We start from the raw sequence: 26,472 nt of genomic DNA, 5'->3' as shown, positions 1-26,472 counted from the left end.
TCCATGCACGTCAGGTCTCCATGCCGCACACATTAAACTCATACAGGGTTGAATGTCAATCATATCTCAATAAAACTGGGAAAACATAAAACCTTCCCTTTCTTCATCTGAATGCTGATGACTGAGTGCGAATGAGAAGATTTAGTTGCACCTTATGTGAGATGGGAGTTCCCTGCATCTTCCAACATTCAACTCTAAGGCACCAAAATGTTAGCCAATTACATGTACTCCACTCCTTCGGCGCTGGTTGAAAATATCAGTTAATGAACACTGTTACAAGGTAGAGTATTACGTCCATTTTACAGATGAAGAAAATGAGGCTCAGAGAGGCTTCTGACCGGTTGCAAGGGAGGAAAACCAGTCCCACAGTGTATGCTCCAGTACAAGGTGCAGGTCCCTACAAAGTCTTTGGGGACTGTCCCTGCAAATCCCATATTCATTCATGGAAAGCTGTTCCCCGCTCCTTCGGGGTCCCACAGGCCTTGTCTCCTCCGCCCAGGGCCCCTGGACACCCAGGGCTGGGGTACGGATCCCAGAGATTGCTGGAGCCCTGGGGTCCTCGGCCCGCCCCGGTAGTCCTCCCGAGCCCCCAGCGCCAACACCGGCCTGGGTCTGGGATCTGGGCGGGAGGTGAGCTAGGGTCCAGAGTCCAGCAAAAGGTGGGCGGGGCTCTGGGATCCAAGAGGGTTGGGGTCCCGGGTCCAGGCGGGAGGGGGGCGGAGCTCCGGGGTGTGGGCGGGAGGTGGGCCAGGGTCCCGGTATGGGAGGGAGGTGGGCTAGGCTCTGGGGCCTGGGGGATAGGTGGGCCAGGAGTCCAGGGTCCGGATGGGAGATGGATAGGGCTCTGAGATCCCGGCGGGAGGTGGGCCGCAGTCCCGGGCTCAGGGAGGAAGGTGGACAGGGTTCTGGGGTCCGGGTGGGGGGTGGGCCGCGGTCCCGAGTCCGTGTGAGAGGTGGACAGGGCTTTGGGGTCCTGGAGGAGGGTGGGCCGGGGATCCGGAGTCTGGGTCCTAGAGCAGGATCTGGGCGGGCCGCGCCCCCGCTCCCCACCTGCGCCGCCCACCCTTGCCCCCAGACCCCTACCCAGCGTACCGTGATGCCGTAGCGCTGCCATGACGATTAAGCTACCCTAGCTTTATCCCCGCGCTACCCGCTTCAGGGCCAGAGCCGCGCGGCGACGCTTCCGGATTCCGGCTCTCTATGCCCGCCCATAACAACGGGCGTGCCCAATCGGGATCCGGGGTCTTTCCCGCAGATTGCCAATCAGCCGCGCTCCGGCTGTGGATTGGCTCGTACATAGGCTGTGGGCGTGGCCGTGGGGTGGGGTGGGGGGGGAGTGCTTCGAGCATGCTCAGAGGGAACTGACTGAATCCTGGCTTACCCCGGTTCTCCGTTTTGGTGCTTTAGGAAAAAGTCAGGAGATGCAGGGAACTCCAGGCTCATATGAACCCTATTAAACTATATCTCCTCGTCATTACCATTTAATCATCAATATTCAAATGAAGAAAGGGAAGGATTTATTTTTTCCCAGTTTTATTGATATATAATTGAAATGAAACACTAAGTTTAGGGAGAGGTCATGACTAGGGGGTCAGCGGGAGGGGGTCACGGGGAAGGAGGGGTCAAAGGGAGAGGGATCAGCCGGAGGGGGTCACAAGGAAGAGGGTCAGCGAGAGGTTAAGGGGAAGGGGGTCAAAGGGAGGGGGTCAGCGGGAGGGGCTCACGGGGAGAGGAGGCGCAGCTCCAGGGGACACCCGGTAGTGTGGTTTGGTGACCACCCATGGTGTCACCTAGGGTTCCGTGGCCCCATATCAGGGGTGCTGGTGCTGCAGGGATGGGAGCAGTGCAGCGCCCTGCTTAGAGCCCACCGTGCACCAGGTGTCCTGAGGTACCCCAGAACTAGGGTTGTGAAGGCCAAGGGGAAGAAAAAAGCCTGCTGACGGCCATGGGAAAGACCATCGCCCTCCCCTGTCACTCTCCCGTGGGTCCATGTCCACCCCAGGTGGGTTTCTTCCCTGTGCGCCCCCACCCAACCCCACCGTACTTTCCTGGGACCCTGACTTATTGTTTGCTCCCTTTCTCAAATTTACTTCTTGGAAAATATATTTTCCCAGAGCTCAGAGTCTGCATGTCAGGCACTGTTCAAGATGCTGCAGACATGTCATGAAAAATCGGATGATGGGAGTTGGGAAGGGAATGAAGGGAGACACACAGCATGTTACGTGGACGTGAGCGTGGTGGTCAGGAAGGTTCCACAGGAAGATCATGTGGGCCAGGCTGGCTGCAGAGGGAGCAAGGCTTGGTGATAACCAGGCAAAGAGCACTCAGCAGAGGGGAGGCACATGTCCCTTGAGGTTCCTGGGGGGACAGTGTCTGCAGCGGGACCAGGGAGGGCAGAGGGACTGATGCCATCAGGCAGGAAAAAGGCCTCCGTGTTGGGGCACAGGCCTAAAGTGGATTATCACAACTCTGCTTCCCAGCAAGCCACGGAAAATCATCAGCCTGCTGGAACACAGGAGTCAACTGCTCTGACTTCATCTTAGAGAAGTCCCTTGAGGAAGCAGGGAAACCAGGGTGAGGCCATGCCACTTAGACCTTGGGGGCCAGCATCCGGGCAGTAGCTTCCGAGGTTGTAGGAAGCAGTCCTCGGATTTCGGATGCATTTGACGACAGAGCAAAAGAGTTTCTCATGTTGACCCGTGTGGGCTCTGAAGAAGAGAAGTGTGGCATGTGTCCATGGTGTTGTTCCGGAAACTGGAAGGATGGAGTCACAAGGAGATGGGGAGCCTCTGAGAGGATGATCCTTGGGGGTGGCATGTAGCATCCGCCCTGAGAAGTTTGAGAGGCTCTCTCGACCCCTAAATGTAGGCGTCCATCAAACAGTTGACTAGAACTTTAGGGTTCAGGGGTAATCATTCACTTGTCCAAACCCACAGAATGTCCAGCACCGAGAGTGAGCCCTGATGAGAATCATGATAGACTCTTGTGGTTGATTATGTGTCAGTATGGGCTCAGAGGTCCATCTGGTGCGGATGTGGATGATGGGGGGCTGAGAGTGTGGGGGAGGCAGGCAGTATATGTGAAGTCTCTGCACCTTCCCCTCAATTTTGCTGTGAACCTGAAACTGTCCTAAGAAATAAAGTTACGTAAAATATGTTGGTGCAGGAGGAGGGGATACTTGCCGGACTAATGTCCTCGATGAGCCTGCATCTTGAACCTGTCCTTCTCTTCTGCAACACTCCACCAGAGTTCAAGGCCACTCCGGTCCTGGTGGCTTTACAACAAAATCATCCAGAAACCAGATTTTCCTCCCGCCCTAAGTCCTTAATGTCTTTCAGATCCAAACTTGAAAGAAGAGACGGCAAAGTCAGCCACTTTGTCATCTGCTGTGTGTCTCCCACATCTGCCCTCTGTGTACCTGCTCCAAAGTCACAGGACCTCATGTCACCAGGTCCTGTGTAGGCTGACCAGTGTGTACCTGCCACCCAGTGTCCTTCCAGAAATGCCACCTGCCCAGGTGCAGAGCCCGATGTGGGATCGCTGTACCTCCTCTCCTCCCTCTCTCCCCCCTCATAACCTGCCCAGAAAAACTGCAACAAGAGTGTTCTCCCTGCAGCATTTCTGACCTCTAATGCCTTCATCATTTCTCATTAGAATTCCTCCAGGCATTTTTAAAAAAGATTTTATTTATTTGACAGAGAGGGAAAGACAGAGCAGGAACAGTGGGAAGGGGGAGAGGGAGAAGCAGACTCCCCGCTGAGTGGGGAGACCAGAGACCAGGAAGCCAGACAGGGGACTCGATCTCAGGACCCTGGGATCATGCCCTGAGCCGAAGGCAGATACTTAACCAACTGAGCCACCCAAACGCCCTCCTGCAGGCATCTTAAACTGAGCTCCCCAGTTCCACTCTTGCTTTCTCACTCCCACCCCCTCCAGTCTTCTCCTCATTGCAGCCAAAATGTCTTTTAAAAATCTCACTGCCATTCAGAATCAGTGAAGGTAATCCATCACTTTTATAAGCTAAAGTACAAAATTGCACGAACATATCAATAGATGCAGAAAAGGCATTTGAGAAAACCCAGCACGTGTTCATGATAAAAACTTTCATTAGATTAGGAACAGAGGGGGACTTCAGCTTGATAAGGAGCATCTACAAAAACCCTATAGCTAACATCATGTTAACCCTGTTTTTCATGGTGTCCCCTCCCACCACTCTTTCCCACATGGCACCACAAGTCCTGGCTCAGGTAATATGACAAGGTGCACAGACTGGGAAGAAAGAAAAGAAACTTTGTCCACAAATGTCATGATTATCTCTGTAGAACACCCTCCTTCCCTGCCCAAAACCCTACATCAGACTTTATTGAATACAAGATACAGCTTGGAGCCCTTCCAATCTCCTTTAAACCCAGACTGTTCTGCAGACACTCTCGTGCCACTTTGCCCCTTGCTCACTTTGTTCTACTTACTCCGACCATTCCGAGCATGGAGGGTGGGCCTTCCACCTGCCCTTCCTTCCACCTCCCTGGATCCTCATGCCCGCTCTTCCTTCCTCCTACATCCCCTTCCCCACCCCGCTCCTTTCTTGTCCAAATCCCAGGGCTCTGGCAGAAGGTGCCCTCAGGATGCACTGTGGCTCTCTATACAATCCCCTTGCACTCACCTGCTGCCCCCCAAATCCTGCTGGCAGCCTTTCCGTAAGTTATAGGAGTTGCTCAGCCAGAGGCACTGAAGGTGAGCGAGTGGGGAAACACCTGTCAGTCTGGGGGTTGGAAATTCACAAATGTCCAGTCCTCCAAACCTCAGTCAAGCAGTTCTGAGGTTTGTCCACATGGTTCCTTCAGGGACCCCAGCCAGACTGAGCACCCTACAGGGGTGACCAGCTTGGTAATACATCTGATAAACTTTCCCTCTCTCCCTGGCATGTTCCTCCAGCTTCCTGGACTGACCTCCAAATTAAACTACCTGCACCTGACTCCATGTCTCAGGACCTGCTTGTGGGCAAACCTGGCGCAAGGTAAAGCTTGAACTTAATTCTGACTTCCTCAAAGAGTCCTTCCCTGATACCACAAGCTATATTAGCTGCCCTCTTACCATTCACCACTAACACCCCACTTCTGTCTTTCTGAGAAGCACTTATCACTTGTAATCATGCTACTGTGTGATTTTTAAAAGTGACTCCCTCTCTGGACTGAAAGCTTCCTGGTCCAGTGGCTGCTTTGCTATTTCTCTGTTTTGCTCATATACTGAGAGACATGACAGCACATTTTTGTTATTTTTTGTTGTTGCTGGGGTGTGAATGAACAAATGAATCTCAAAAAGATGAACAGATGAGGACAAATATGGAGAGGAGGGAAGTAAGCTTTTTAAATTAAAAAATGGATCTAGACTCTGGATTTCTGGTTGAGGGTTGGCACACATAATTCATCAGTGTTTGAGAGCAGAGACAAATTGGAAGATACTAGAATCACTGCAGAGAATGCGATTGTGGACAGGTTTCTTTGACTCACCTTGTACCCACTCCCCTCAGCATTTAGAACTTTGCTGTAAAATAAAATGCAATTGATGGACAAGAGTGGTCAGGTCTATGAAGAAGAACTCTTAGGGAGACAGTGCTTTTATTTAAAGATCTTGGAATTACTGAGGGTTCCTGGGTGGCTCAGTCAGTTAAGCAGCTGCCTTAGGCTGAGGTAATGATCCCAGGGTCTTGGGTTCAAGCCCTGCATTGGGCTCCTTGCTTAGCAGGGAGTCTGCTTCTCCCTCTCTCTGTCCCTCCCCCAGTTCATACTGTCTCTCTCTAAAACAAATAAAATCTTAAAAAAAAAAATCTTGAAATTTCTGAAGAAGACTTGCTTGACTACTCGAAATATTTTTGATCACCTGATTCCTATTCTAAACCCTGTCATTTCCCTATAAACAAAACTTCATCCTGCTGGCCTCACTTTTGCTAGCAGCTTCCTGGGCTTTTATCCCCCTTACACTTCCCAGCAACTCAGGTGGAGACTTGGAGGAGTTACAATGGGGCTCCCCTCCCTGCTCGGGGGCCCACGACCAGAAGGGGACAGAGCAGAGTAAGAACACCTGGCCTGTGGTTACTGGTGGAGCAGGTACCACTCTGGCTGGTAACTTTCCTCCTCACGCAGTCTGGTCTTGGAAGGATATTCCCACGAACTTAATGACGGTCTACCAGAGTATGGCCAGTGCGGCAGTTGTCCAGATCGCTCAGGTTGTCAACACAACTTCTACTCAATTAATTCTTCCTCCTCCTCGGTTGGTGTCCTCTCTGTGTTGCTGAGAGCAAACGCACGGAGGCGGCCAGACCCCACTGATGGTGCTCACTGCCTCTCCATGCAGGTTTACTATTAAAAAGAATAGTGACGCCATAGTGCACCCCTTCTTCCCTGTGGATACCACGCACGTTTTCTCTGTAGGAAAGTGCGCCCATGGAAGGAGGAGGAGGAGGAGGCTTGGTTTTAGGGCAGCCGCAGCAGCAGGATGGACAGACGGGACACCTTTGCGGTGACAGTCCCTTGCCAGCGCCTGGAACACGCATGTTCTCCTGCGTCCTCTCTGGCTAGAGTGCATCTGGCTATGGAGCTGACTTTACCTGGTGCGCGTGTCACCCCTCCGGATCCGGAGCGCGCTGCTGCTTCCCAGGTGCTGAGGCACGTGTGGGATCCGCGCGCTAACTTCGCACCGCTCTGGCACCGGCTAGCGCGGGTAGCGCTGGAACCGCGGAGCTGCCAGGCGAGCTCCAAGCGCCTCAGGTTGCATGCTGCCTCAGGCGCCCTGCTGCGCCCCGCGCAACAGGTGGCGTCCGGGGCGTGGCTTGCGCGCTGGCGGGCGGGGCGGGGCGGCCGGGGGCGCGACGCGCAGGCCTGGGCTCCCCCGGGCGCGGGCCTGGCCCCTCCCCAGATGCCGCCGCGCGCCGGCCGCCCCCCCCAGTGCGCCGGGCCTCCCCGGGCGCCCAGTGCGCAGGCGCGGGCGGTGAGCTCCGACCGTGCGCCGGGCTCGAGCGCGGTCGGAGCGCGCGGCGGCGGCAGCGGCCCCGCGGACTGACGGACGGGCGGACGGACCGGCCACGCGCCATGTCGCCCAGCACCTACTGAACTCCGAGCGCCCGAGGATGTCTGCGCTGAGGAAGGTGCGAACCGCCGGGGTCGCGCGCGGGGTTAGGCTCCGCGTGGGGTGCGGGCAGGGACCCCTGGGCAGCCTGGACACAGGGTCCCGGGCTGCGCGGGCGGCCTCGTCCTTCGCTCGGGCTGGGCGCATCGCTGGTCGTGGCCGGGGGTCCCCGGACCCTGGGCTCTCCGGGTATGGGTGCGGTGCGGGCGCCGCGGAGGCGGGACAGACTCCGCTCGGGCGGCGAGCTGGGGGAGCTGGCGGAGGCTGAGGAGGGGGCGGTGTCCGGCTCCCGCGGGGCAGCCTCGAGGGGACGGGGGCGCAGGTGGGCGGTTGACCCGGATTCGGGAGGTTCAGTGGGGGCCAGGAGCCCGGGCTGCGCCTGCGAGGGGCGCAGAGCCAGGGAGGGCAGAGGAGCCACTTCTGCCGGGTCGCGGCGGCTGCAGCGCAGGGAGGGGGTGGCCGCCGCCCGGCTCTTCAAGTGGGAGCGCGAGCACCGGGCTTTTTTCGGGGTGGTTGCTAAGCGCGGAGCTCCCGGCGCAGGGTTTTGTAACCAAGCCTCCCCCGGCAGCGGCTGTTGCTGTTCTCGGCTCGCTCGCTAACGATCGCAGAGAAATAATGAGGATGTAATTATTGCAGCCTGCGCTGCCAGGGGTGGGGGCGGCAGGCACGGGCTCTGCGTGCGCTAGCAGGTGAGGCCAGGCTGGGGAGGGTGCCCCAGCCCACCTGGCCGACCTTGCGCACACTGAGCCCAGAGTCTTGGAGTCAGCTGGACAGGGAACCTGGGGGTCGGGGGGGGGGGACGGTTGGGGAAAGAGTTAGGAGAGGTCAGGAGGGGGCGACAAGGCGGAGTGTCTCAGAGGTCTAGGGGGTCTGCAGTTGGAGAGGGGAGAGGGTGCAGGTGGAGAAGGGATAGGGCCCAAGTGGAGGCAGGAGAGGTCTGCAGGTGGAGAGAGCAGAGAGGTCTGTGAGGGGAGAGGGCACAGGTGGAGAGGGCGCACGTGGAGGTGTGAGGGGGGGGCACAGGTGGAGAGAGGAGAGAGCATGCCCAGTGGCTGGAGATTTGCATGGGAAACTGGAGGCAGCCTCTCTTCCTTTGACTCTTGCACACTTCTCAGCTGCTGTGATTCCAGCCGCCTGTGTTCTCTTCTGCCAAATGAATGGCGATTCCGGCCGGGGCTTGGAATTGGGATTCGTGACTTCTCAGCGTTGGCTGTCTTGTATTGATTACAAATGAAGCGATGGGTAGCGAGTTCTTCCTCAGTGGTGGTAATGCTGCCGGCAGGGCTGGCGTGGCTTTGGAGCTCAGAATGTAAAGCGCACGGCTTTGTCTGTCACCTCGGAGGCAGGAGAGCTGAGGGGAGGACTTCAGGCAAGGACTCTCCCTGGGGTCCTGGGCTCTTGCTGTCTGTGTGTCCTTGGGGAGCATTGCATGCGATAGGAACTGGCCGACCTGGTACTTATTTCAAATGGTGAATTAGTTCTATTGGTGACTAGAAAATCCCCAGGCTCTCAGCACAGGCTTGGGGAGGCCATGTAGCATCCCAGGGGAACGTCACCCCCGCCCTTTCCCCCACAACTTGGGAAAAGCAACGTCGACGTCTGAGGTTCATGTGCCTTAAACACCATTCTCATTTTTCTTCCTTCATATTCTCTGGGTAAGGTAATAGGTAATCAAGGCAAAACATGGTGAATTGATGAAAAAATTGTGATTTTTGGCAGGTCAGGTTGTTACTCTGGTGTTCAAAAAAAGTCATTAATCAGGATTTTCCAGTAGCCAAATTGTCTTGTGCAGGCACTGGGTGACTCACAGCCTTGGCTCCGACACTGATTGTGGAGCGTGTGTACCATTTCCTTTCAGATGATAGGACTTTTTCGTTGCTTGCAAGAGAACAAATTGGGATATTTTATGCTCCACATCTGGCAGCACGATGAGCAGGTTGTGGGGAATATGGTCTGCTCAGGCACATCTGGGAGAAGCAGGGACCTAATGAACGAAAACAGGGGAGAAAGTCCTGTCCTAAAGCACACTGCCTTTTTCTAGATCACGGCAATGTCCTGTCCCGGGTGAGGAGGTCCATAAAGGTGGGATTACACTCACTGATAACTTTGTGTCTGTAAGCCCCTCTGCCCCTGAAATCTTCTGTTCTTGGTGAAGAAGTCAGTAAACCTTGGGTGACTTACTCTAGTGACCTGTCCTAGCCCATCTGTAGGATCATTGTAGGTTATAGGGTAAGCTTTGTGAGCGAAAGGAATACCATCTCAAATAATCCAGAGTGATGAAGTGCTTAAAATGAGAGTTTTCTCACCACGGAGATGTTTTCTCAGATAAGTGTTCTAAGCCAACTTTTCATTCTGTTAATCCTTTATTCCCTTTCCTTCCAAGAAACTTCGCATTTACAGTACAGTTGTCCAAAGTGCTCCTGCTTGAGACAGAAATAAACATGTATTCTTTTACCACTATTTTTGTATGGCTTAGGTTGCTGGTGATTTAGATGAATTAATAAGGGTTTATTTTTATAGAACTCAGGTTACTTTGCATTATTGCTTCCTGGAGACATAAATATGGCCCTAATGTAATCTATTGCTGCTCTTATTTCTGTTTACTTCATTTTTGAAATTGGGAATTCCAAATTAAATATTAAAAGCAAAAAATTTGCTTTGTAACATTTGGGTCACATTGGATTCCAGATGCCCAGAGTCAAACCACTTCTGAAACTAAAGGGTTCTAATACGATTAATATTGTTAGGGGATTTCTTATGTCTGTTTTTAACAGAGTATCTTCCATCCTGTGCCTACACGATGAAATTGAAGAAATGCTGTCATTGTTTTATGACTATATTTGAGGACAACTTCATGGTTACCCAAGGAGTTGAAGGATGTACACCTTGAGTATAGATCTTAGAGGGAAAAATAAGTAAATGTATCATTTATTGACCCTTGGGAAGGATATGCCACGGTCATTCATTGGATACAATAAAAATAACTATGATTCATCCTGTTGGACAGATGGGAGTTCTCTTTAGAGCCTCACCAGCGTGTTGGTTCTAAAAGAATTATAGGCTACCATGCAGGAAGTTAGTAGGCAAAACATGTTAGGAAGTTAAAAATCATTCTTCATCCACCACGGTTTATCCTGTGACCAGGGTCCTAGCTGATCATCAGTGTTTCAAATGTGTCATTTTGCAGGTGCAGGGTGTTCCGTGTTTACTCATGACAAACACTCCTGTGTAGGGAGCTGGACCCGTGGGCTTTGGGTCCACAGGGTGGGCTTGTAGGGTGTGCGGATTGCAGTTCACATCCTGTACCTGCTTGTCCCGCCAGGGCACAGATCACGGTTGTTGTCAGCGTCCGACTCCTTGGCAAAGGTAGCTGGACCCCACGTGCAATCCCGTTCTTCGTTGTTCCTGCCCTTACTCTGTGCTCTGGCTTCATCTGCTTCTGATAAAGCTGCTGGCAGTGAGCCTCTCATGGGCCCCATCTCGTCCTGACTTTGTGCCCTGGAGGGGTGCCTGCCCAGTCTTCTGGCTGTTCCGACAGCTCCCCCAAGCGCTTTGGAGAATGTGCCTACCCGAGTGGTTGCCGGTGGTTTTCCTTGCTGGGTGCCGGTCACGCTGGTCCTTGAGCGAGATCTCTGTGGTTCTGGGTGGATCTTCAAGGAGATAAACTCTCCAGACCGGCTCGGTAGGCTTCTGTTGAACTTCCCGTGCAGTGTGAATTCACTCTTCCAGGTGACTGCTGATGTCCTTAGGAGGGTCACCTGTGCCCACTTTTAGGGCTCGATTGTGTTTGGAGACCACTAGTCCTGAGACCTTATCGTGCCTGCAGCAATGACGCTGGCTTTTCAGTTATGTAAACCAAGAAATCTCCCCCAATTTGAATTGGGTTTTCTGTCCTTGAGAACCAGGTGCAATGTGGGGGTTTTAGTTTCCCCCAGAATGTCCACATTAAAGCTCTCATGTGTGAGATTTGTCCATCTTGAGGTGTTTTTTTTGTTTGATATACCTTTTTGGTGTATCCACAGGGGGGAAAAAAGTCATTCCAAAGAGGAATAAGCATTTTCAGTTAGCCTATCCATAAAATTACAGCAAATATTTAAAAAAGTAACTGTAAATGTAATTGGTCATTGTCTTTAAAATGATGTACACCATACTCTGCACGAAAGTAAAACTATCGAAATGATTCCCTTAGGGCCCATAGAGTATATATTATAAGCTGGGCAGAATGAAATGATCCTCTTGTGCTAAATGGAAATCTGTCCTACTGAGTTTGCTCAGCACCGAGCAGCGGGATCCGTGTTGGCACTGTAGGTGGTGATCAGAGTGCAGGCTCTGGAGTCAGACTGGGCTGGGCAGCCCAGTGACCTTTGACGGTTTATCTGACCTCCGTAACCTTCCCTAGTCATTAAGGGATGGATACGAATTAGCTTTACGGGACTGTCCCAAGGTATAAAGGGGTCGATGACTCTAAAGCACTTAGAGTGGTGTGTGTGGTAAATGCTCAGTAAGCGTGGCCAGTTTTGGATCACGAAGTAAAACTGGGGCCCCGTTTGAGCCTTGCTATGTTGTACATAGCGAGGCGATGCTCTGAATTCCCATAAAACCGAGGTATTTATTATTTCTACTCTTAGTCATGTATTTATTTTGCTACCTATTTCCAAAAAGTTTTGACCCAGCTTTACCACAAAAGAGGAGGCAAATATGCTCATCAGGTAGAAATAGACAATTAGAGCAAACAAGTGTGACAACCAGGATGGTTCACCTAATTCTTTGGGCACCAGTTTGACTGAGTTTCCTTTTCACCAAGTCCATGACACCCCGAAAATGTCCTCACTTGATCACATAATTGGGGTGGGCTTTGCATACTTGTGTTTCTGTGGAGAAAATATTGTCCTAGGTGCTAAATCAAGATGTTTTCGGGGGAGACTTTGTAGAAAGGATTTAAGGCTGCCTGAGAAGGAACACTTGTACACATACAGAGTGCTTTCACGATTGTGTCTTGCAATAAATTGTGAAAGACATGAAAAGCAAACCCTGCAGGTCCACCCTACACAAGGGCACGATGACCTTTTCCAGTATTTCCATGTTGTTTCCATGATGAGAGTGGAGCTCTGGGTTTAGGAGCCATGTCTGTGTGCCTTTGCCTCCTGCCCTGATCTGCTTCCATTTAGTGTTTGGGTGTCGTACATCCTGTGGACTGCTAAGGTTTCTTAGCTCTGATGTCCCTTCATATTTCCATGTGTTTCCATAGAAATGCCCAATAAACCTGTCTTAGCCAAAGGTGAGTGGCTCTGTGGTCTGAATGTGACCCCAGGTGAATGGAGTCATGGCCGTCGTCTGCAGCCCCAAGACCACGTCTGGTTTCCATCTCCCACCCACACTTCGGGGAGCAGTACTCAGCCTCCGAGTAAGAGCTTAGAAACCATTACAATAACTTCCCTAACCCCGTAAGGTCAGCTAGGTAACTCTCCCTGTGCACCTACTAGTAGAGTAAACCTCACATTGCCCTGTGGTTAACCCTTTACTTCTCTTCCCCTTTCAGAATGACAGCTTTTGAGGGAGGGTGCTGGCCTTATGCATTCTTGGGTCTCCATCTGTCTCGCTATCTGTTGCAGTGTGTGAACGAGAGCAATGAGCAGACACTCAGCCTGGCAGATCTGACCTTACGTCTGCTTCTCTTCCTCATCCCCAGGACTCCGTCCGTGGTGTTCTAGGCTCAGCTCTCGGATCCCATCACTGCTTTGTTCGCTGTTTCCTGACTTAGCTATGAGCAGAATGACGCCATTCTTCTGCCCACACTTACCACTGTTTCTCTTCTGTGCTTTCGTCAGTTTGTCCTTTCAGACCTCGTTTAACTGTGATGTCCCATTTGACAGGTTCCCCAGTCCTTCCGTGTAGAAGCAAGTCATCCCTGTGGTTCTTTGTGCCTCTCTTAGGGAATGTTCCATGGGAGATCCTTATTTGTGCTCCTGCCTCCACGTGCCAGCTGCCCAGCTCTGTCCGTGGTGTTGAGGAGAGACAGTGAAGGGGGCAGATCTGGATATCCCCCTGTTCTATCTGAGTGTTTTAGGTCGTATTACTCAGTAGGTACTTGAGTGAGTGAATCCACAACTAGTTCCCTGCCCGATGCTCTGCAGGAGAGACCCCTCACTGACCTGTTTCTGCCCACGGCTTCTCTCAGGGGTGTGTGTGGATGCTGGAGATGTGGGACATGACAAGCACATCAGGGGATTTGGTTACCTTTTTAATTTTGCAAGAATATGAAACTTTTGGCTTTTTATAAATGATGTCCATTTTTCTGACATTCTTTGTGATTTGACAGTTTCTGAACAAATTTTTGAGCATCTCTTTTCTGACTCTTAAAAACAGCATAGAATCTATTGGTAACTTAGAAATTTTCGTAAACAGGTGAATGTTGTTTTTTTTTGAACTTCCGTTGTGGCCATTTTAGGATATAACATTCCTGAGTCTACAGTAAAATGTTCTAGATTATCACTCTAGTTAGATTACAATTTTATTTTTGTCGTGAAGGAGGGGCTACATAGCTCATTAAAACAACCAAACAGTGTTTAGTCACCCTTCATTTATCCACCTGCTTCTCTAACGATGTTTTATTAAGAGTCCCAGGACTCATTCAAAATAAAACTGCCTTTGTGAATAAGTAGTCCCCGCAATCTCACTTCTGTGAACATATCCCAAGAAAATAGTCATGAATTTATAGGAAACTATTGAAACGATGTTCAGTCTGGTTTTGTTTTACAGGAAAATATTGGAAAATAGGAATAATAAATTAGATAAATTCACTGTGTTATAGTCACATTACCAGAAAAATTCATATCCATTAAAAAGATGAAAGTTAAGTATTTCCTACTACAAAAAAGTGTTCATATCACATTAATGGACAAAAGGAGATTACAGAGACCACATTCTCACCCCATATCTCTGTGTGGAGCACAGAGGAGAGACAGAAGAGGTACAGAGGCCGGAATGGGAGACCCGATTTGTCCCCATCTCGTCTCCAGTGCTCAGAGTGAAGGGCAGCTTCCCCCAGGTCTGCACAGCAGGTCCCCGCCCCCCGACCTGGTTAGCTCACTGAGTCCCTCTCCCCAGCACACTGTGCTCACAGTGGATACTCCCTGTGCTGTTCCTGGGGCTGGGGCGCATCTTGGCACCGGGCCTTTGCACATCTCCCGGCCCTGCCTCTGTGCTCCCAGGACATGACAGCCACCCCTCCCTGCATGGAGCCCCCACATGGCACTTTTCAGGGAGTCCATGCCATGCCTCCCGCACTCGCGAGCTCCCTGGTTACCGTCTGACGCACTGTGTGATTTACTTATTTATTTTTGGATGTTTGTCCTCCGCCTGTGATCACCGGCGTGCACAGAGTACTTGCCAGTGGCAGGCATGCTGCTGAGTGTGCAACACACAGCGTTGTGTTCCTCCCTTGCACACCAGCCCTGGGAGATTGGGATTGTTTTCATCTGCACATTGCAGATGGGGAAATGAGGGGAGAGAGGTTAGGTGACGTGTCGGGGTCACATGTATGGTCTGGTAGAGCCGGAGAGTGAAGCCTCTGGCTGGAACGTCAGCTCTGAGGGTGGAGGGTTGTGGGCTATTTGGTCACTGCTGTGTCCCAAGCCCCTACAGTACCGCTGTGTCCGTGGTGCTTGGTCTATATTTGCTGAGTGGGTGAGTATTGATCCGAGTACTAACGCTGTTCATCTGCGAACGCTGGGACGGATCCACAGTCTTCTGTTTTTTTTTTTTTTTTTTTTTTCTGTTTGTGTCAGAACACATTGGCCTTGGGTCATGGACAGTCCCACATAGAATGACTGAAACGGGACATGTTACTCTTGTCATAAATGGTGGCGGGTGGAATACCGTCAGGGATCCTGGTTTGTCCCTGTTCTGCGCTGGGCCTTCCCTCTGTTGGTCTAACCCCTCACGGTGCAGGTGGCCGTCACATTCAGGGACTGCACTCCCAGGTGTAACCGCAGCCTCTGGAGGAAGAGGACTGGCCTCTGCTGGGGCCTGCTGTCTGCTGTGACAGTCCCTCTGCAGCGCTGGTTATGTGACACGGCAGAGCTTGGCTTCTAGCTCCGGTCAAGTGGAACAGTTTTCTGGGACAGGGAGTGCGTTCCCCTGAATGGTCTTTCTGTACCCAGGTTCTTTCTGTCTGCAGCTCTGCCTTCTCACACGAGCCTTCCAGAGTCACTGTGCTCACCCTCCCCCAGCCAGGAGAGGAGGAGCCGGGGGGACCCTGTGGGGCAGAGCCTGGGGCACAGACAACACTGTGCTCACCCTCCTCCCCCAACCAGGAGAGGGAGGAGCTGGGAGGACCCCGTGGGGCAGAACCTGGGGCATAGACCACACTGTGCTCACCCTCCCCCAACCAGGAGAGGAGGAGCCGGGGGGGACTCCGTGGGGCAGAGCCTGGGAAGACAGACCACTTCTTTCCCTTGACCTCTGTCACCTGCTGTGTCACCTGCAATGGCAACTCACTAGCAGGATCTGTGGGACCCTCTCCTGGGGCATCTGTTCTCCATCTCAGCCTTGCTTTGCTCAGGATTGATTGACGCAGCTGGCTTAACACCGTTGTGCGCTGCTTTGTCCAGAGACCTGCAGGGCACCTGGAGTGCGGCGTGGCAGGGGCCGTGCAGAACATCGGACAGGCAGATGCATCCTGTTCTTTCTGTGCCCCAAGGAGAAGACCCTTACCTGGTCTTTCCCCCGTAAGTCACTGGAGTCCAAACTGTAGGGAAGGCGAGAGACCTAAGATCTTGTATCCTCCTCCAACATATCTCAGTATGTTGTGGGGAAGCTGTCTCCGTATGTGCATTGGGTAGAATGAGGGTCCGCAGTGTTACGAAGTTAACAGTGTCACTAAGTACCACTCTTATTAATGATCGGCAGGGCACAGTCTATTCCTTCAGCTCTGCTCGTGAGCTTTTGTTCCAACCCTTTAGAATCCCTCTATTTTAGATCTAGAATATTCTTTGAGAAGTATGCTGTGTTTTCCCAGGGATCAAGAACAGGCAGAACCCGGAGGTCAGAGTCTTATTGTCAAACTCAGTAACGCATTTGGCTACCAGATCTTTTCTTGCCAATACCTCCTGTTGTATTTATTCCACTTCTAAAAACTTCCCTCCTATGATAATGGCTGTCCTCTCCCTTAGCTGGTGGAGAAATTGCAGGCTAGTTGGGTGACAGTCATACATTTTCTTTTTTTCCTGTCACTGGATCGGCTAAATATTTAGAGATTATAGAGAAGCACAAATTAATGACTTCAAAGTCACCAATAATTCCATGACCTAGAAACAATCATTGTTTTTGTATTGTGTGCTTCTTTCCCACCTTATTCTTATTTTTTAAACTGAAATAGAAACCATAGTGTTTTTTTCCACTTTATATTCTTTTCTGAGAATGTGCCTATATTTTCAAAATATTCTTTGATTTGATTTTATTGAAGTATAATATCCCAGTGTGCAGTATTATTTAAGCATTTCTCTATTGTTCAGTGTTCACTTGCTTACCAAAATTTTTGGCTGCCATTCTTGGGGCTGACTGGGGGTCCTGTGGCCCCATCACTGAGTCTCAGCCTCCATCTTCACACGACTTCTTGTCTGTGTCCCCTGTCCATCTCTAGTCTCTCTCTTTGAGGGACTCTTGTCACTAGATCTGGGACCCACCCAGATGACCTGGAGTGTTGGCTCATCTCCAGGTTCCTAACCGAATCACACCCTCAGAGACCTCCTTTCCAAACAAGGTCAGGTTGCTGGATTCCAGGCAGTGGAGTGGCCATCCCCTGGGGGCTGTTTTTGGCTCACCACAGTGGGCATGAATGTTCTCAGAACCTGAAACTGCTGCCAAGGTCCTTCCAGAGCAGCGCGTCCGCACCAGCATGGGTGTGAGGCTCATTCTGTGGCACCCTCGCCACAACTGGGAAATGGGGCAAGTGTGCACTGATCGTGGCCCAGGACAGGGTTTGTAAGTGTAAGAGCCATGAGAGCAAAGGCAAGGAACGTTGGGAAACTTTTCTGTTCCCGCCCGCAGAAGACTAAAGGCAGACATGGTGAGCTTGGAGGCATGCTTGTTCTTATCCTTAAAAATGGGTTGATATCCTTTATGTATAAAGATTATTTTCATGAGTGCATAAAAATGGACAAGGAACAATCAGGAAATTCATAAAAGAGTCAACAGTTTAGTCCATAAGCATTTGAGAATGGCCAGAATCACTAATAAAAGGTAACAAAAAGGCAAACTAAATATCACTTTTCTAAATTTAATAAGTTATGATTTTAAAAATAATTAATGGCCACACATTTTCAGCATTTGATGATCAGACTTCTGAACGTGAGTCCATTAGTTGTACGCCCTCAACCTTCCCAAAATACCCCCGCCAGGCGTTTGTATCTGCCAAGTGCGCCGTCCCTAACACTCACTTTCCCCTGTGCTTCACAGCCGATCAGAGAACGCTGTGTTCTGACTTTATAATGAAATGTAGATTTCCTGTTTCAAAAGGTTTAATGGGATAGTTTCTTAAGAAGAATTCAAGCAGCCTAAATTTAGTGTCTGAAAAATGTCCAGTCCTAAAATAGACCTATTCTGAACTGTTGGACTTGTGCTGCGCTATTTTGATGGAGAAGGTGAGCTGCCCAAGCTGCTGGAGCCTGGAAGTTGGGTCCCCTCGAGCATCTGCTGGCAGATGGGCCATTAACGGAGTGGATGCCACGACCACCCCTCCCTGGAAAGATCTGTTTCCTGCGTGGTCTTGCCACCTCCGATACTTTGTGACATAAATGTCTGACGCGATACAAGCTCCTGACTGTTTCTAATCACTGTTCAGGGGCGTCTCTCCCCTGTCCTGTTCTTGAACTTGCCAGCTCAGGGTCCTCCCTCCGGGTCCTTCTTGCTTTCTCTGTGGAGACATTTAATAAATGAACTGTAAGGTTTGAGAAACATAAGCAGTTCTCTGGGTTTTCTGCCTCTTTCCTAATCCTGATGGTAAGTTGAGAATTCTGCTTCATCTGACATTCTCAAGCTTATTAGGTTTTCTTGGTGCACCTGACTCACTGGTTCTCCTTTGTGACCGGGTTTGTCTGTGTCAGTCCTGCGCTGCGGTCCGAAAAGAGAGGGGGAGGCAGTCCTTGCCTTCCAGAGGCTTGTAGTCTGGTGGGAGCCATGGACATAGTGGAACTGAACAGCTGGCCCTACACAGCACTTAAGAGTGGGTGTGTGCTGTGCAGACAGGTGGAGCAGAGACCTCAGGTACGCACGGGGCCTGGTTAGCATCTGTCTGGGGTGCGTCTGACTTGGTCGTCCAGGAATAGGGGCTGAGGCCACAGGTGGGAGCTCAGAGCAGTGCCTCCTGCCCATCTTCCTGCTTTCACGCCTTGGGCCCATTCATTCAGCGCTAAACACGGTGGATGCACCATAAGGGGGTCTGGACCCCCCTGAAATGTGTAAGTGGCAGGCTGCCAAAGATGGCCAGGAGGCGTGGGATCCACAAAGAGCCACCCAGCCTCTGGCAGCGGACCCTGCTGGGATCAGGCAGATGTGGAGTTTGGTGTCCTCTTGTGACGAAGCCTCTGGGGAGTGGGGTACAGGCTGTCCAGGTCCCCTTGCCCGAGCAGCCCAGAGTCACCCCACTGTTGGTCCTCCTGCAGACGGGCTGCCTCTTGGATTTCTCAGGACAGTCTTCCTCTTGAATGTTATATTCCTCTGTCTGTCTAAGTAGACTCCTGCTTATCTTGTTTCTCAAGATGATTTTTAGAAACGTGGCAAAAATTTATACAATGGAATATTACTTAGCCATCAGAAAGGATGAACACCCAACATTTGCATCAACATGGACGGGACTGGAGGAGATAATGCTAAGTGAAATAAGTCAAGCAGAGAAAGACAATTATACGGTTTCACTCATTTATGGAACATAAGAAATAGGAAGATCAGTAGGAGAAGGAAGGGGAGAATGAAGGGGGGTAAACAGAAGGGGGAATGAACCATGAAAGACTGTGGACTCTGGGAAACAAACTGAGGGCTTCAGAGGGGAGGGGAGTGGGGGATTGGGATAGGCCAGTGATGGGTATTAAGGAGGGCACGTATTGCATGGTGCACTGGGTGTTATAAGCAAATAATGAATCATGGAACACTACATTAGAAACTAAGGATATACTGTATGGTGACTAATATAATAAAAAATTACTATTAAAAAAAAAAAGAATAGGCTTTGGCAATTAGCTACTCAGAGTAACATCCCAGCTCTGCTACGGGTGAGCTGTGAAACCTTCACTTCTCTAAAACGTAAGTAAATAAATCTACTAAAAAAAAAAAAAAAAAAAGAAACGTGGCAAAAGCCATGGTCACTGTCCTATGATTGTTTTGTCCTGAACCCCCACCTTAGAAGAACACGGATTACAAGCTTATTTGGGTCAGGTATTATCATCTCTGTCTTGCAAACATGCAAACAGTGGCCCTGAAAGGTTGGAAGACTTTACAGTGTGGGACATAAGCCGGGAGTAATGGTGTCACTGTCCACCTGTGATACCCGGGGAGGGAGGACAGTGATCCCCTGTGCTGTGTCGCTCCCCTGTGTCTCAGTGCATGGACTTGACCAATGCCTCTTGGGAGCAGTAGTAACATTAGGGCATGTTAGGAAGGCTCAGTGTTCTTTTTTTAATTTGAGGATAGTTGACACACAGTGTTACACTGGCTTCAGGGGTAGAACATAGCAATGGGACAAAGTTTTGCTGTGCATACAACGCTCCTACAGTATCACTGACTGTCTTCCTGTGCTGTGCCTTTCATCCCCTGACATTCATTCCATACCTGGAAGTCTGTACGTCCCACTCCCCTCTACCCATTTTGCCCATGCCCCACACCACCTGCCCTCCCACAACCACTCTTTCTTCTCTGTATTTATGGGATGATTCTCCTTTTTGTTTGATTCTTTGTTTTTTTAGACTCCTCTTATTTGTAAAATTATATGATATTTGTCTTTCTCTGACTTATTTCACTTAGCATAATACTATCCATGTTGTCGCAAATGGCAAGATTTCATCCTTTTTATTCGCTGAATAATATCCCATTGCGTATAGTCGTGTATGTGTGTGTGTATTACACCTTCTTTATCCATTCATCTATTGATGGATACTTGGGTTACTTCTGTATCTTGGCTATTGTAAATAATGCTGCTATAAATCGAGGGGTTGTATATCTTTTTGAATTATAGTTTTTGTTTTCTTTGAGTAAATACCAAGTAATGGAATTACTGAATCATAGAGTAGTTCTATTTTTAATTTGTGGAACCTCCGTACTGTTTTCCAGAGTGGCTGCACCAGTTTGCATTCCCACCAACAGTGTAAGAGGGCTCCCCTTTCTCCACATCCTCACCAACACCTGTTGTTTCCTGTATTTTTTATCCTAGCCATTCTGACAGGTATGAGAGTATTTCTCATTGTGGTTTTGATTTGCATTTCCCTGATGATTGGTGATGTTGAGTATCTTTTCATGTGTCTGTTGGCCATCTGCAGGTCTTCTTTGGAAGAATATCCTTTTAGATTCTCTGCCAATTTTTTAATTGGAGGAGGAGGAGGAGGAGGAGGATTATTGGGTGTTGAGTTGTAGTTCTTTATATATTTTAAATATTAACCCCTTATTGGATATATCATTTGTAAATATCTTCTATTCAGTAGGTTACTTTTTCATTACTGGTTTCCTTTGCTGTGCAAGCACTTTTTATTTTGGTATCGTCACAGTAGTTGAATTTTGCTTTTGTTTCCCATGCCAAAGGATATTTATTTAGAAAAATATTTCTATAGTTGATGTCAAAGAAATTACTGCCTGTGCTCTCTTCCAGGAGCGTTATGGTTTCAGGTCTCACATTTAGGTCTTTAATCATTTTGAGTTTGTGTTTCATGTCAGAAAGTAGTCCAGTTTCATTCATCTTTATGGATCTGTCCAGTTTTCCCAGTACCACATTGAAGAGGCTGTCTTTTCCCCATTGTGTATTCTTGCCACCTTTGTTGTAAATCACTTGACCATGTAAGCATGGGTCTATTTCTGGGTTCTCTGTTCTGTTCCATTGATCTGTGTGACTATTTTTGTGCCAGTACCATACTGTCTTGATAACTACAGCTTTGTAGTATTTCTTGAAATATGGGATTGTTTTCTTTTTGTTTTTCCTTCTCAGCCTTGTTTTGGGTACTTGTGGTCTTTTGTGGTTACATACAAAGTTTAGTATTATTGGTTCTTTCTGGATTATCTGGGTGGGCCCAGTGTAATCACAAGGGTCCTTATGAATGAGAAAGGGTAGTGGGACAGTCAAAGAAGGAGTTGTAACAATGGAAATATGTCCGAGTAATGCAACATTAAAGGACTAAACCAACCACTGCTGGCTTTGAAGGTGGAAAGGATCACAACCCAAGGAATGCAGGCAGCCTCTTGAAGGTGGAAAAGGCAAGGAAATGAATTCTCTCCTGGAGTCTCCAGAAACGATGCAGATTTACTGACACTTTGATTTTAGCCCAGATCCATTTTGGACTTCAGACTTCTGAAACTATAGAATAATTAGTGTTGTTTTAAGCCGTCAGGTTTGTGTAATTTGTTACAGCAGCCATAAGGAACTAATACAGATTAAGTGTGTTTTTTTCTAAAAAGACTGTGCTATCAAAGCTGAACAAGAAAGAAACTGAATGAAGGAGAGGGCTAATGGTTGAGGAGAAATAGAGGGGTCAATGACAGCAATAAACAAGGAAATAAAGTAGCTTAGAAAAAGTATTATTCGTTCTAGTTCTGTGAAAAATGCTTTTGGTATTTTATTTTTTAAAGATTTTATTTTTGAGAGAGAGAGAGAGCGAGCACAAGTAGGCAGAGTGGCAGGCAGAGGGAGAGGGAGAAGCAGGCTCCTCGCTGAGAAGAGACCGATGTGGGGCTCGACCCCAGGACTCTGGGCTCATGACCCAAGCTGAAGGCAGTTGCTTAACTGACTGAGCCACTCAGTTGCCCCATGCTTTTGGTATTTTAATAGGGACTGCATTGATTCTGTAGATTGCTTTGGGTAGTATGGACATTTTAACAATATTGGTTTTTCCAATCCATGAGCATGGTTTCCCCATATGTGGTCTTCAGTTTCTGTCAGTGTTTTATAGCTTTCAAAGTACAGGTCTTTTACCTCCTTGGTTAAGTTTTTTCCTAGGTTGGTTGGTTATTTATTTATTTATTTATTTGTTGAGTGCAGTTGTAAAGGAGATTGTTAATTTCTCTTTCTGCTACTTCATTATTAGTGTGTAGACACTCAACAGATTTTTTTTTTTAAATAATGATTTTTTATTATATTATGTTAGTCACCATACAGTACATCCCCGGTTTCCGATGTAAGGCTCGATGATTCATTAGCTGTGTATAACACCCAGTGCACCATGCAATATGTGCCCTCCTTACTACCCATCACCGGCCTATCCCATTCCCCCTCAACAGATTTCTGTACATTAATTTTGTATCCTGCAACTTTACTGAATTCATTCTTTTTTTTTTTTAAATTATGATATGTTAGTCACCATACGGTACACCATCATTTATTACTTCTAATAGTTTTTGGTATAATGTTTATGGCTTTCTAAATATAGTATTATGTCATCTGCAAATGGTGGTAGTTTAACTTTTCCTTACCAATTTGGATGCCTTTTATTTCTTGTCTGATTACTGTGGCTGAAATTTCTAGTGCTGTTGAATAGAAGTAGTGAAAATGGGAATCCTTGTGTTGTTCCTGATCTTAGAGGAAAAGCTTTCATTCTTTCACTATTGAGGATGATGTTGGCTCTGGGTTTTTCATATTTGGCCTTTATTACATTCAGGTGTGTTTTCTCTAAACCATCTTTTTTGAGTTTTTTTAAAATCACAAACAGATGTTGAATTTTGTCAAATGTTTTTTTTCCCCCTGTATCTATTGAGGTGGTCTTATTATTTTTATCCTTTATTTTATTAGTGTGTTGTGTCACACTGATTGATTCGAGGATATTGAACCGTCCTTGCAACCCAAAATAATCTCACTTGATTGTGGTGAATGATCCTTTTCATGTATTATGGGATTTGAGACTCAGTGTTCTTTAATGTTACTTATGGGCTAATATGGACACTATTTATTTATACTGAAGCTTGGTAGGGAAATGGGGGGAATCAATTATTAGAAAGAATAAAGTCTATTTAAATTATAAGTTTACTCAGTAAACATTTCCTTCTAAGAATGAAGAGCTGAAAGAGTTTCTGTGAGATAGCAGGTATCTCTGAAGGTCTTCAGAAATTACAGGCAGATCTGTGAAGAGTGAGAAGTTCTAGTTGAGGCCATCGCAGAGGGATCGGGAGGAAGAGAGGGACCTATAAAATTGAAGGGAATCACAGAGAGAAAAATACAAGAAATAACAGTAGGTGCAGTCAGTTTTCAAGCCCAGAAGCTTCTTTGAATTCTTTATTCATCTGTTTAAATATCATAGGCATAAAGAATTTACCAATGCTCCAGATGGAGATTTACTAGTTTTTAAACATGATGCGTGTCCTGTAAGATCATCCAACATAATAAAATGGGATAAATAATCATTATTTTCCTTGAGGTATTTAAAAATAAATGCACAGAGAAAGCATGGTAAGGTTACAGTTTGCCACAAATTAGGGATAATGGCCCTCTCTGTGTAATTGCGATGGGACGGGCGTTTCAAGGTCCCTGAGAGTCAGAACCATGGAAACAGTACAGTATAGACTTCAGTTTCCTGTTTGAAGTGATGCCCTGGTAACTCCTTTCCTTGCTTCCAGCCCTTTTTCTGAGGGGAGGCCTCAGTGCCCCAGCGAGCCGCTGCCATTAATCGCTCCTGCCGGGAGGAAATGGTCCTGAGTGAGGGTGTGTGGGTGTCCAGAGCAGGTGGGCTTGTTCCATAGGAATTCCTGAGCAGCCATGTCTGAATGATATGCCCAACCTTTCCTAGGCTCACTGGGGCCCCTGATGGATGTCTGCCGTATCCAGCTACCAGCTCCATTTACGGACATTCTAGAGTTTGCCAAATTCAGCTCCACTGGACTTTGACAACTTTCACTGTATCTTAAAGGGACAGATCTCTCTTTAGATAGCAGGGAATCACACGTTCAGTGGGATGGTGATTGCACACTGAAGGAACTTTTGGTGTGGATTTCTGCATGTCTCTCTCTCTTTCCTGTGTGTGAAGCCTTTCATGGAGGGCCGAGTAAACACAGGTTAGAAACAAGGGCTGCAGGATTAGCATTCTCTGTTCCCATAGAAAGGAGTACTCAGGAATTGGATGTCTGTAGCCACATGGTGGAAATTAGAAAGGAGCACATGCCTTTGTCACCAGGATATGCATTTTTAATCCCTCCAGTAAATCTTCCTAGCAATTTTTTAAAAAGATTTTTATTTATGAGAGAGAGTGTGTGTAGAGGGAGGAGCAGAGGGAGAAGAAGAAGCAGACTCCATTCCGAGCGTGGAGCCCAGTGTGGGGCTTAATCTCAGGACCCTGAGATCATGAATTGAGACAAAACCAAGAGTCAGATGCTTAACTGACTGATCCACCCAGGCGCCCCCTTCCTAGCAATTTGTAATAATCTGGATAATTTTGGATGAATTTCTAGATTTTTGGTGATTATAGGTCCTTTGGAAGGTACTTTTTGGTGCATGTCTGGTGGATACAAGAGAGAACATTACTGTTTGTTCATTTATTTGATGTATCAGTTCGTGAACTCCCAAGGACCCAAGCGCTGTGCTCAGCATCATGTATATTTCAGGAAGCAAGAAGGCCCTTGGTGGAGTAAGAGTCTGTGGAGGGAGATAAATACAGCTTTTGGGGTGGCAGAGGTAATTGTCTCCCAGGCCCAAGGAAAGGGTGTGCAGGGGAGTGTCAAGGCCTCTGCAAGGCTTCTGCCGGAGCAGGTGGAGGACGGGGCCACTCCGGGCGGTGTGGAGGGTCTAGTAAGGTTGGAACCATTAACTCACTACGTGGGAATGTTATCTAATCTGCTTTTAGGTAGTATGGATACAATCGTATATTTAGGAGGACTTTAAGAGAATACTAAATGCATGAGCATTAGTTTGCAAAAACCAGGTTTCATTGTTTAGGTGTGGTTTGGGATTTGCTTTTCCTTTTCCTTCTCCCCAGTCTCTATTGATATCCAGCCCACCTGGAGATCTTATCCATCGTCCTTTGGATCATCTGGAATCTATTGGAACCCACAGTGCTCAAGGTGAAGTTTCTGGTCAAGCCTCACATTTTACAGTTGGGGAAACTGAGGATGGTCCCAGACCTCCTCCTCCCGTAGGAGTGCTCTTTCCCTCCACCAGGCTCTGCACCCCGACCACACCCTCCCCCCACTGTGCTTGAATTAGTAGAACATTCTCTTAGCAGGTCTCCGCCTCCAGTCTCCCTCGGCTTGAAACCATCCTACACACAGCTGCTGGGATAATCTTTCTAAGGCCATTTTTATCATGTCACTTCTCTGCATGCTGTTTTCTGTTGCCTTTTGTCAAATCCAGATTTCTCCCTTCTGGCTTTCAAAGCTTGCTGCAAAATATCCTCTTTCCTGGGGTACTCCGCATGAAGCTTTATGGAGCAAACCCTGCTCATGCGGGATTCCTGCTCACGGTTTACTGTTGCCTGCCACTGGGCCTTTGCACAAGCCATATCACCCACCTGGAAAATTCTGTATCAACCTGTTTCTTGTGTTATAGTTCTCTCTCTGTGTTCATTTCTCTTTCCTATCTAACTAAAACCCTTTTTATCCTGTAACGTCTGTGCTTCCTTCCTCCAACTCTGGCCATTCCTTTACTCTATGGTTCCCTTTAGCTTATAACCTTCAGAAGATGTTCTATACAAGATACCTTAAACCACAAACCAGTCGTCATATAATGACTAGCTAGATTTGCAAATAATATTGGGAATACCCCACAATGAACTTCCTTTAAAAAAAATAGTTCCCATTATGTGTTGACAATGATGCAGTTACATGAGATTGATTTATTACACTGGGTTTTAAGAGATGTTGCACTCACATTTTACTGGTGGACAGAAGATTCAAGCATACTCCTCAGAATGAGGCCGTAGCTACTATGGGCTCTGGATGTGCTCCTTCAGCGTCCGGTGTTGTGCCTATCCATTGGGAAGTGGTGCTGGCTTCCCAGGCTGTGTGGTCCATGGGCCTGGGTGGAGTTTAGGAACCCACACTACTGAATCTAAGATCAGATCTCTTTGATTTAGAGACTGTGTGTCTTTGATTTTCCCATTTTAGAGTCATGTTTTAGCAGAACCCCTGATAGTGTTGAAAGTGGTGGGAAGCTGTATGCCTTTCCCCAGA

General features: G+C 48.4%; 1 protein-coding gene and 1 long non-coding RNA gene across 2 annotated transcripts in view; one reads left to right on the top strand and one right to left on the bottom strand.

Annotated features, from left to right (window-relative positions):
* The window catches only part of ERICH1 (glutamate rich 1), a 62,398-nt gene extending 61,183 nt beyond the window's left edge, over positions 1-1,215 (bottom strand). The window contains exon 1 of the mRNA XM_008708885.2: positions 1,093-1,215. Coding sequence (XP_008707107.2) covers positions 1,093-1,114 — 22 coding nt within the window. The 5' untranslated portion in view covers positions 1,115-1,215. The remainder of the gene's footprint in view (positions 1-1,092) is intronic.
* A 5,803-nt stretch (positions 1,216-7,018) lies between these two features.
* LOC121105651 overlaps positions 7,019-26,472 on the top strand; it is a 248,396-nt gene continuing 228,942 nt past the window's right edge. Inside the window, exon 1 of the long non-coding RNA XR_005838272.1 lies at positions 7,019-7,144. This is a non-coding gene — a long non-coding RNA (uncharacterized LOC121105651). The remainder of the gene's footprint in view (positions 7,145-26,472) is intronic.

This window comes from Ursus maritimus, unplaced genomic scaffold, assembly GCF_017311325.1.
Source record: "Ursus maritimus isolate PB19 unplaced genomic scaffold, ASM1731132v1 scaffold_28, whole genome shotgun sequence".
Taxonomy (NCBI): Eukaryota; Metazoa; Chordata; class Mammalia; order Carnivora; family Ursidae; genus Ursus; species Ursus maritimus.
The sequence above is the reverse complement of the archived record's forward strand: the minus strand, read 5'-3'. Positions and strand labels throughout refer to the sequence as shown.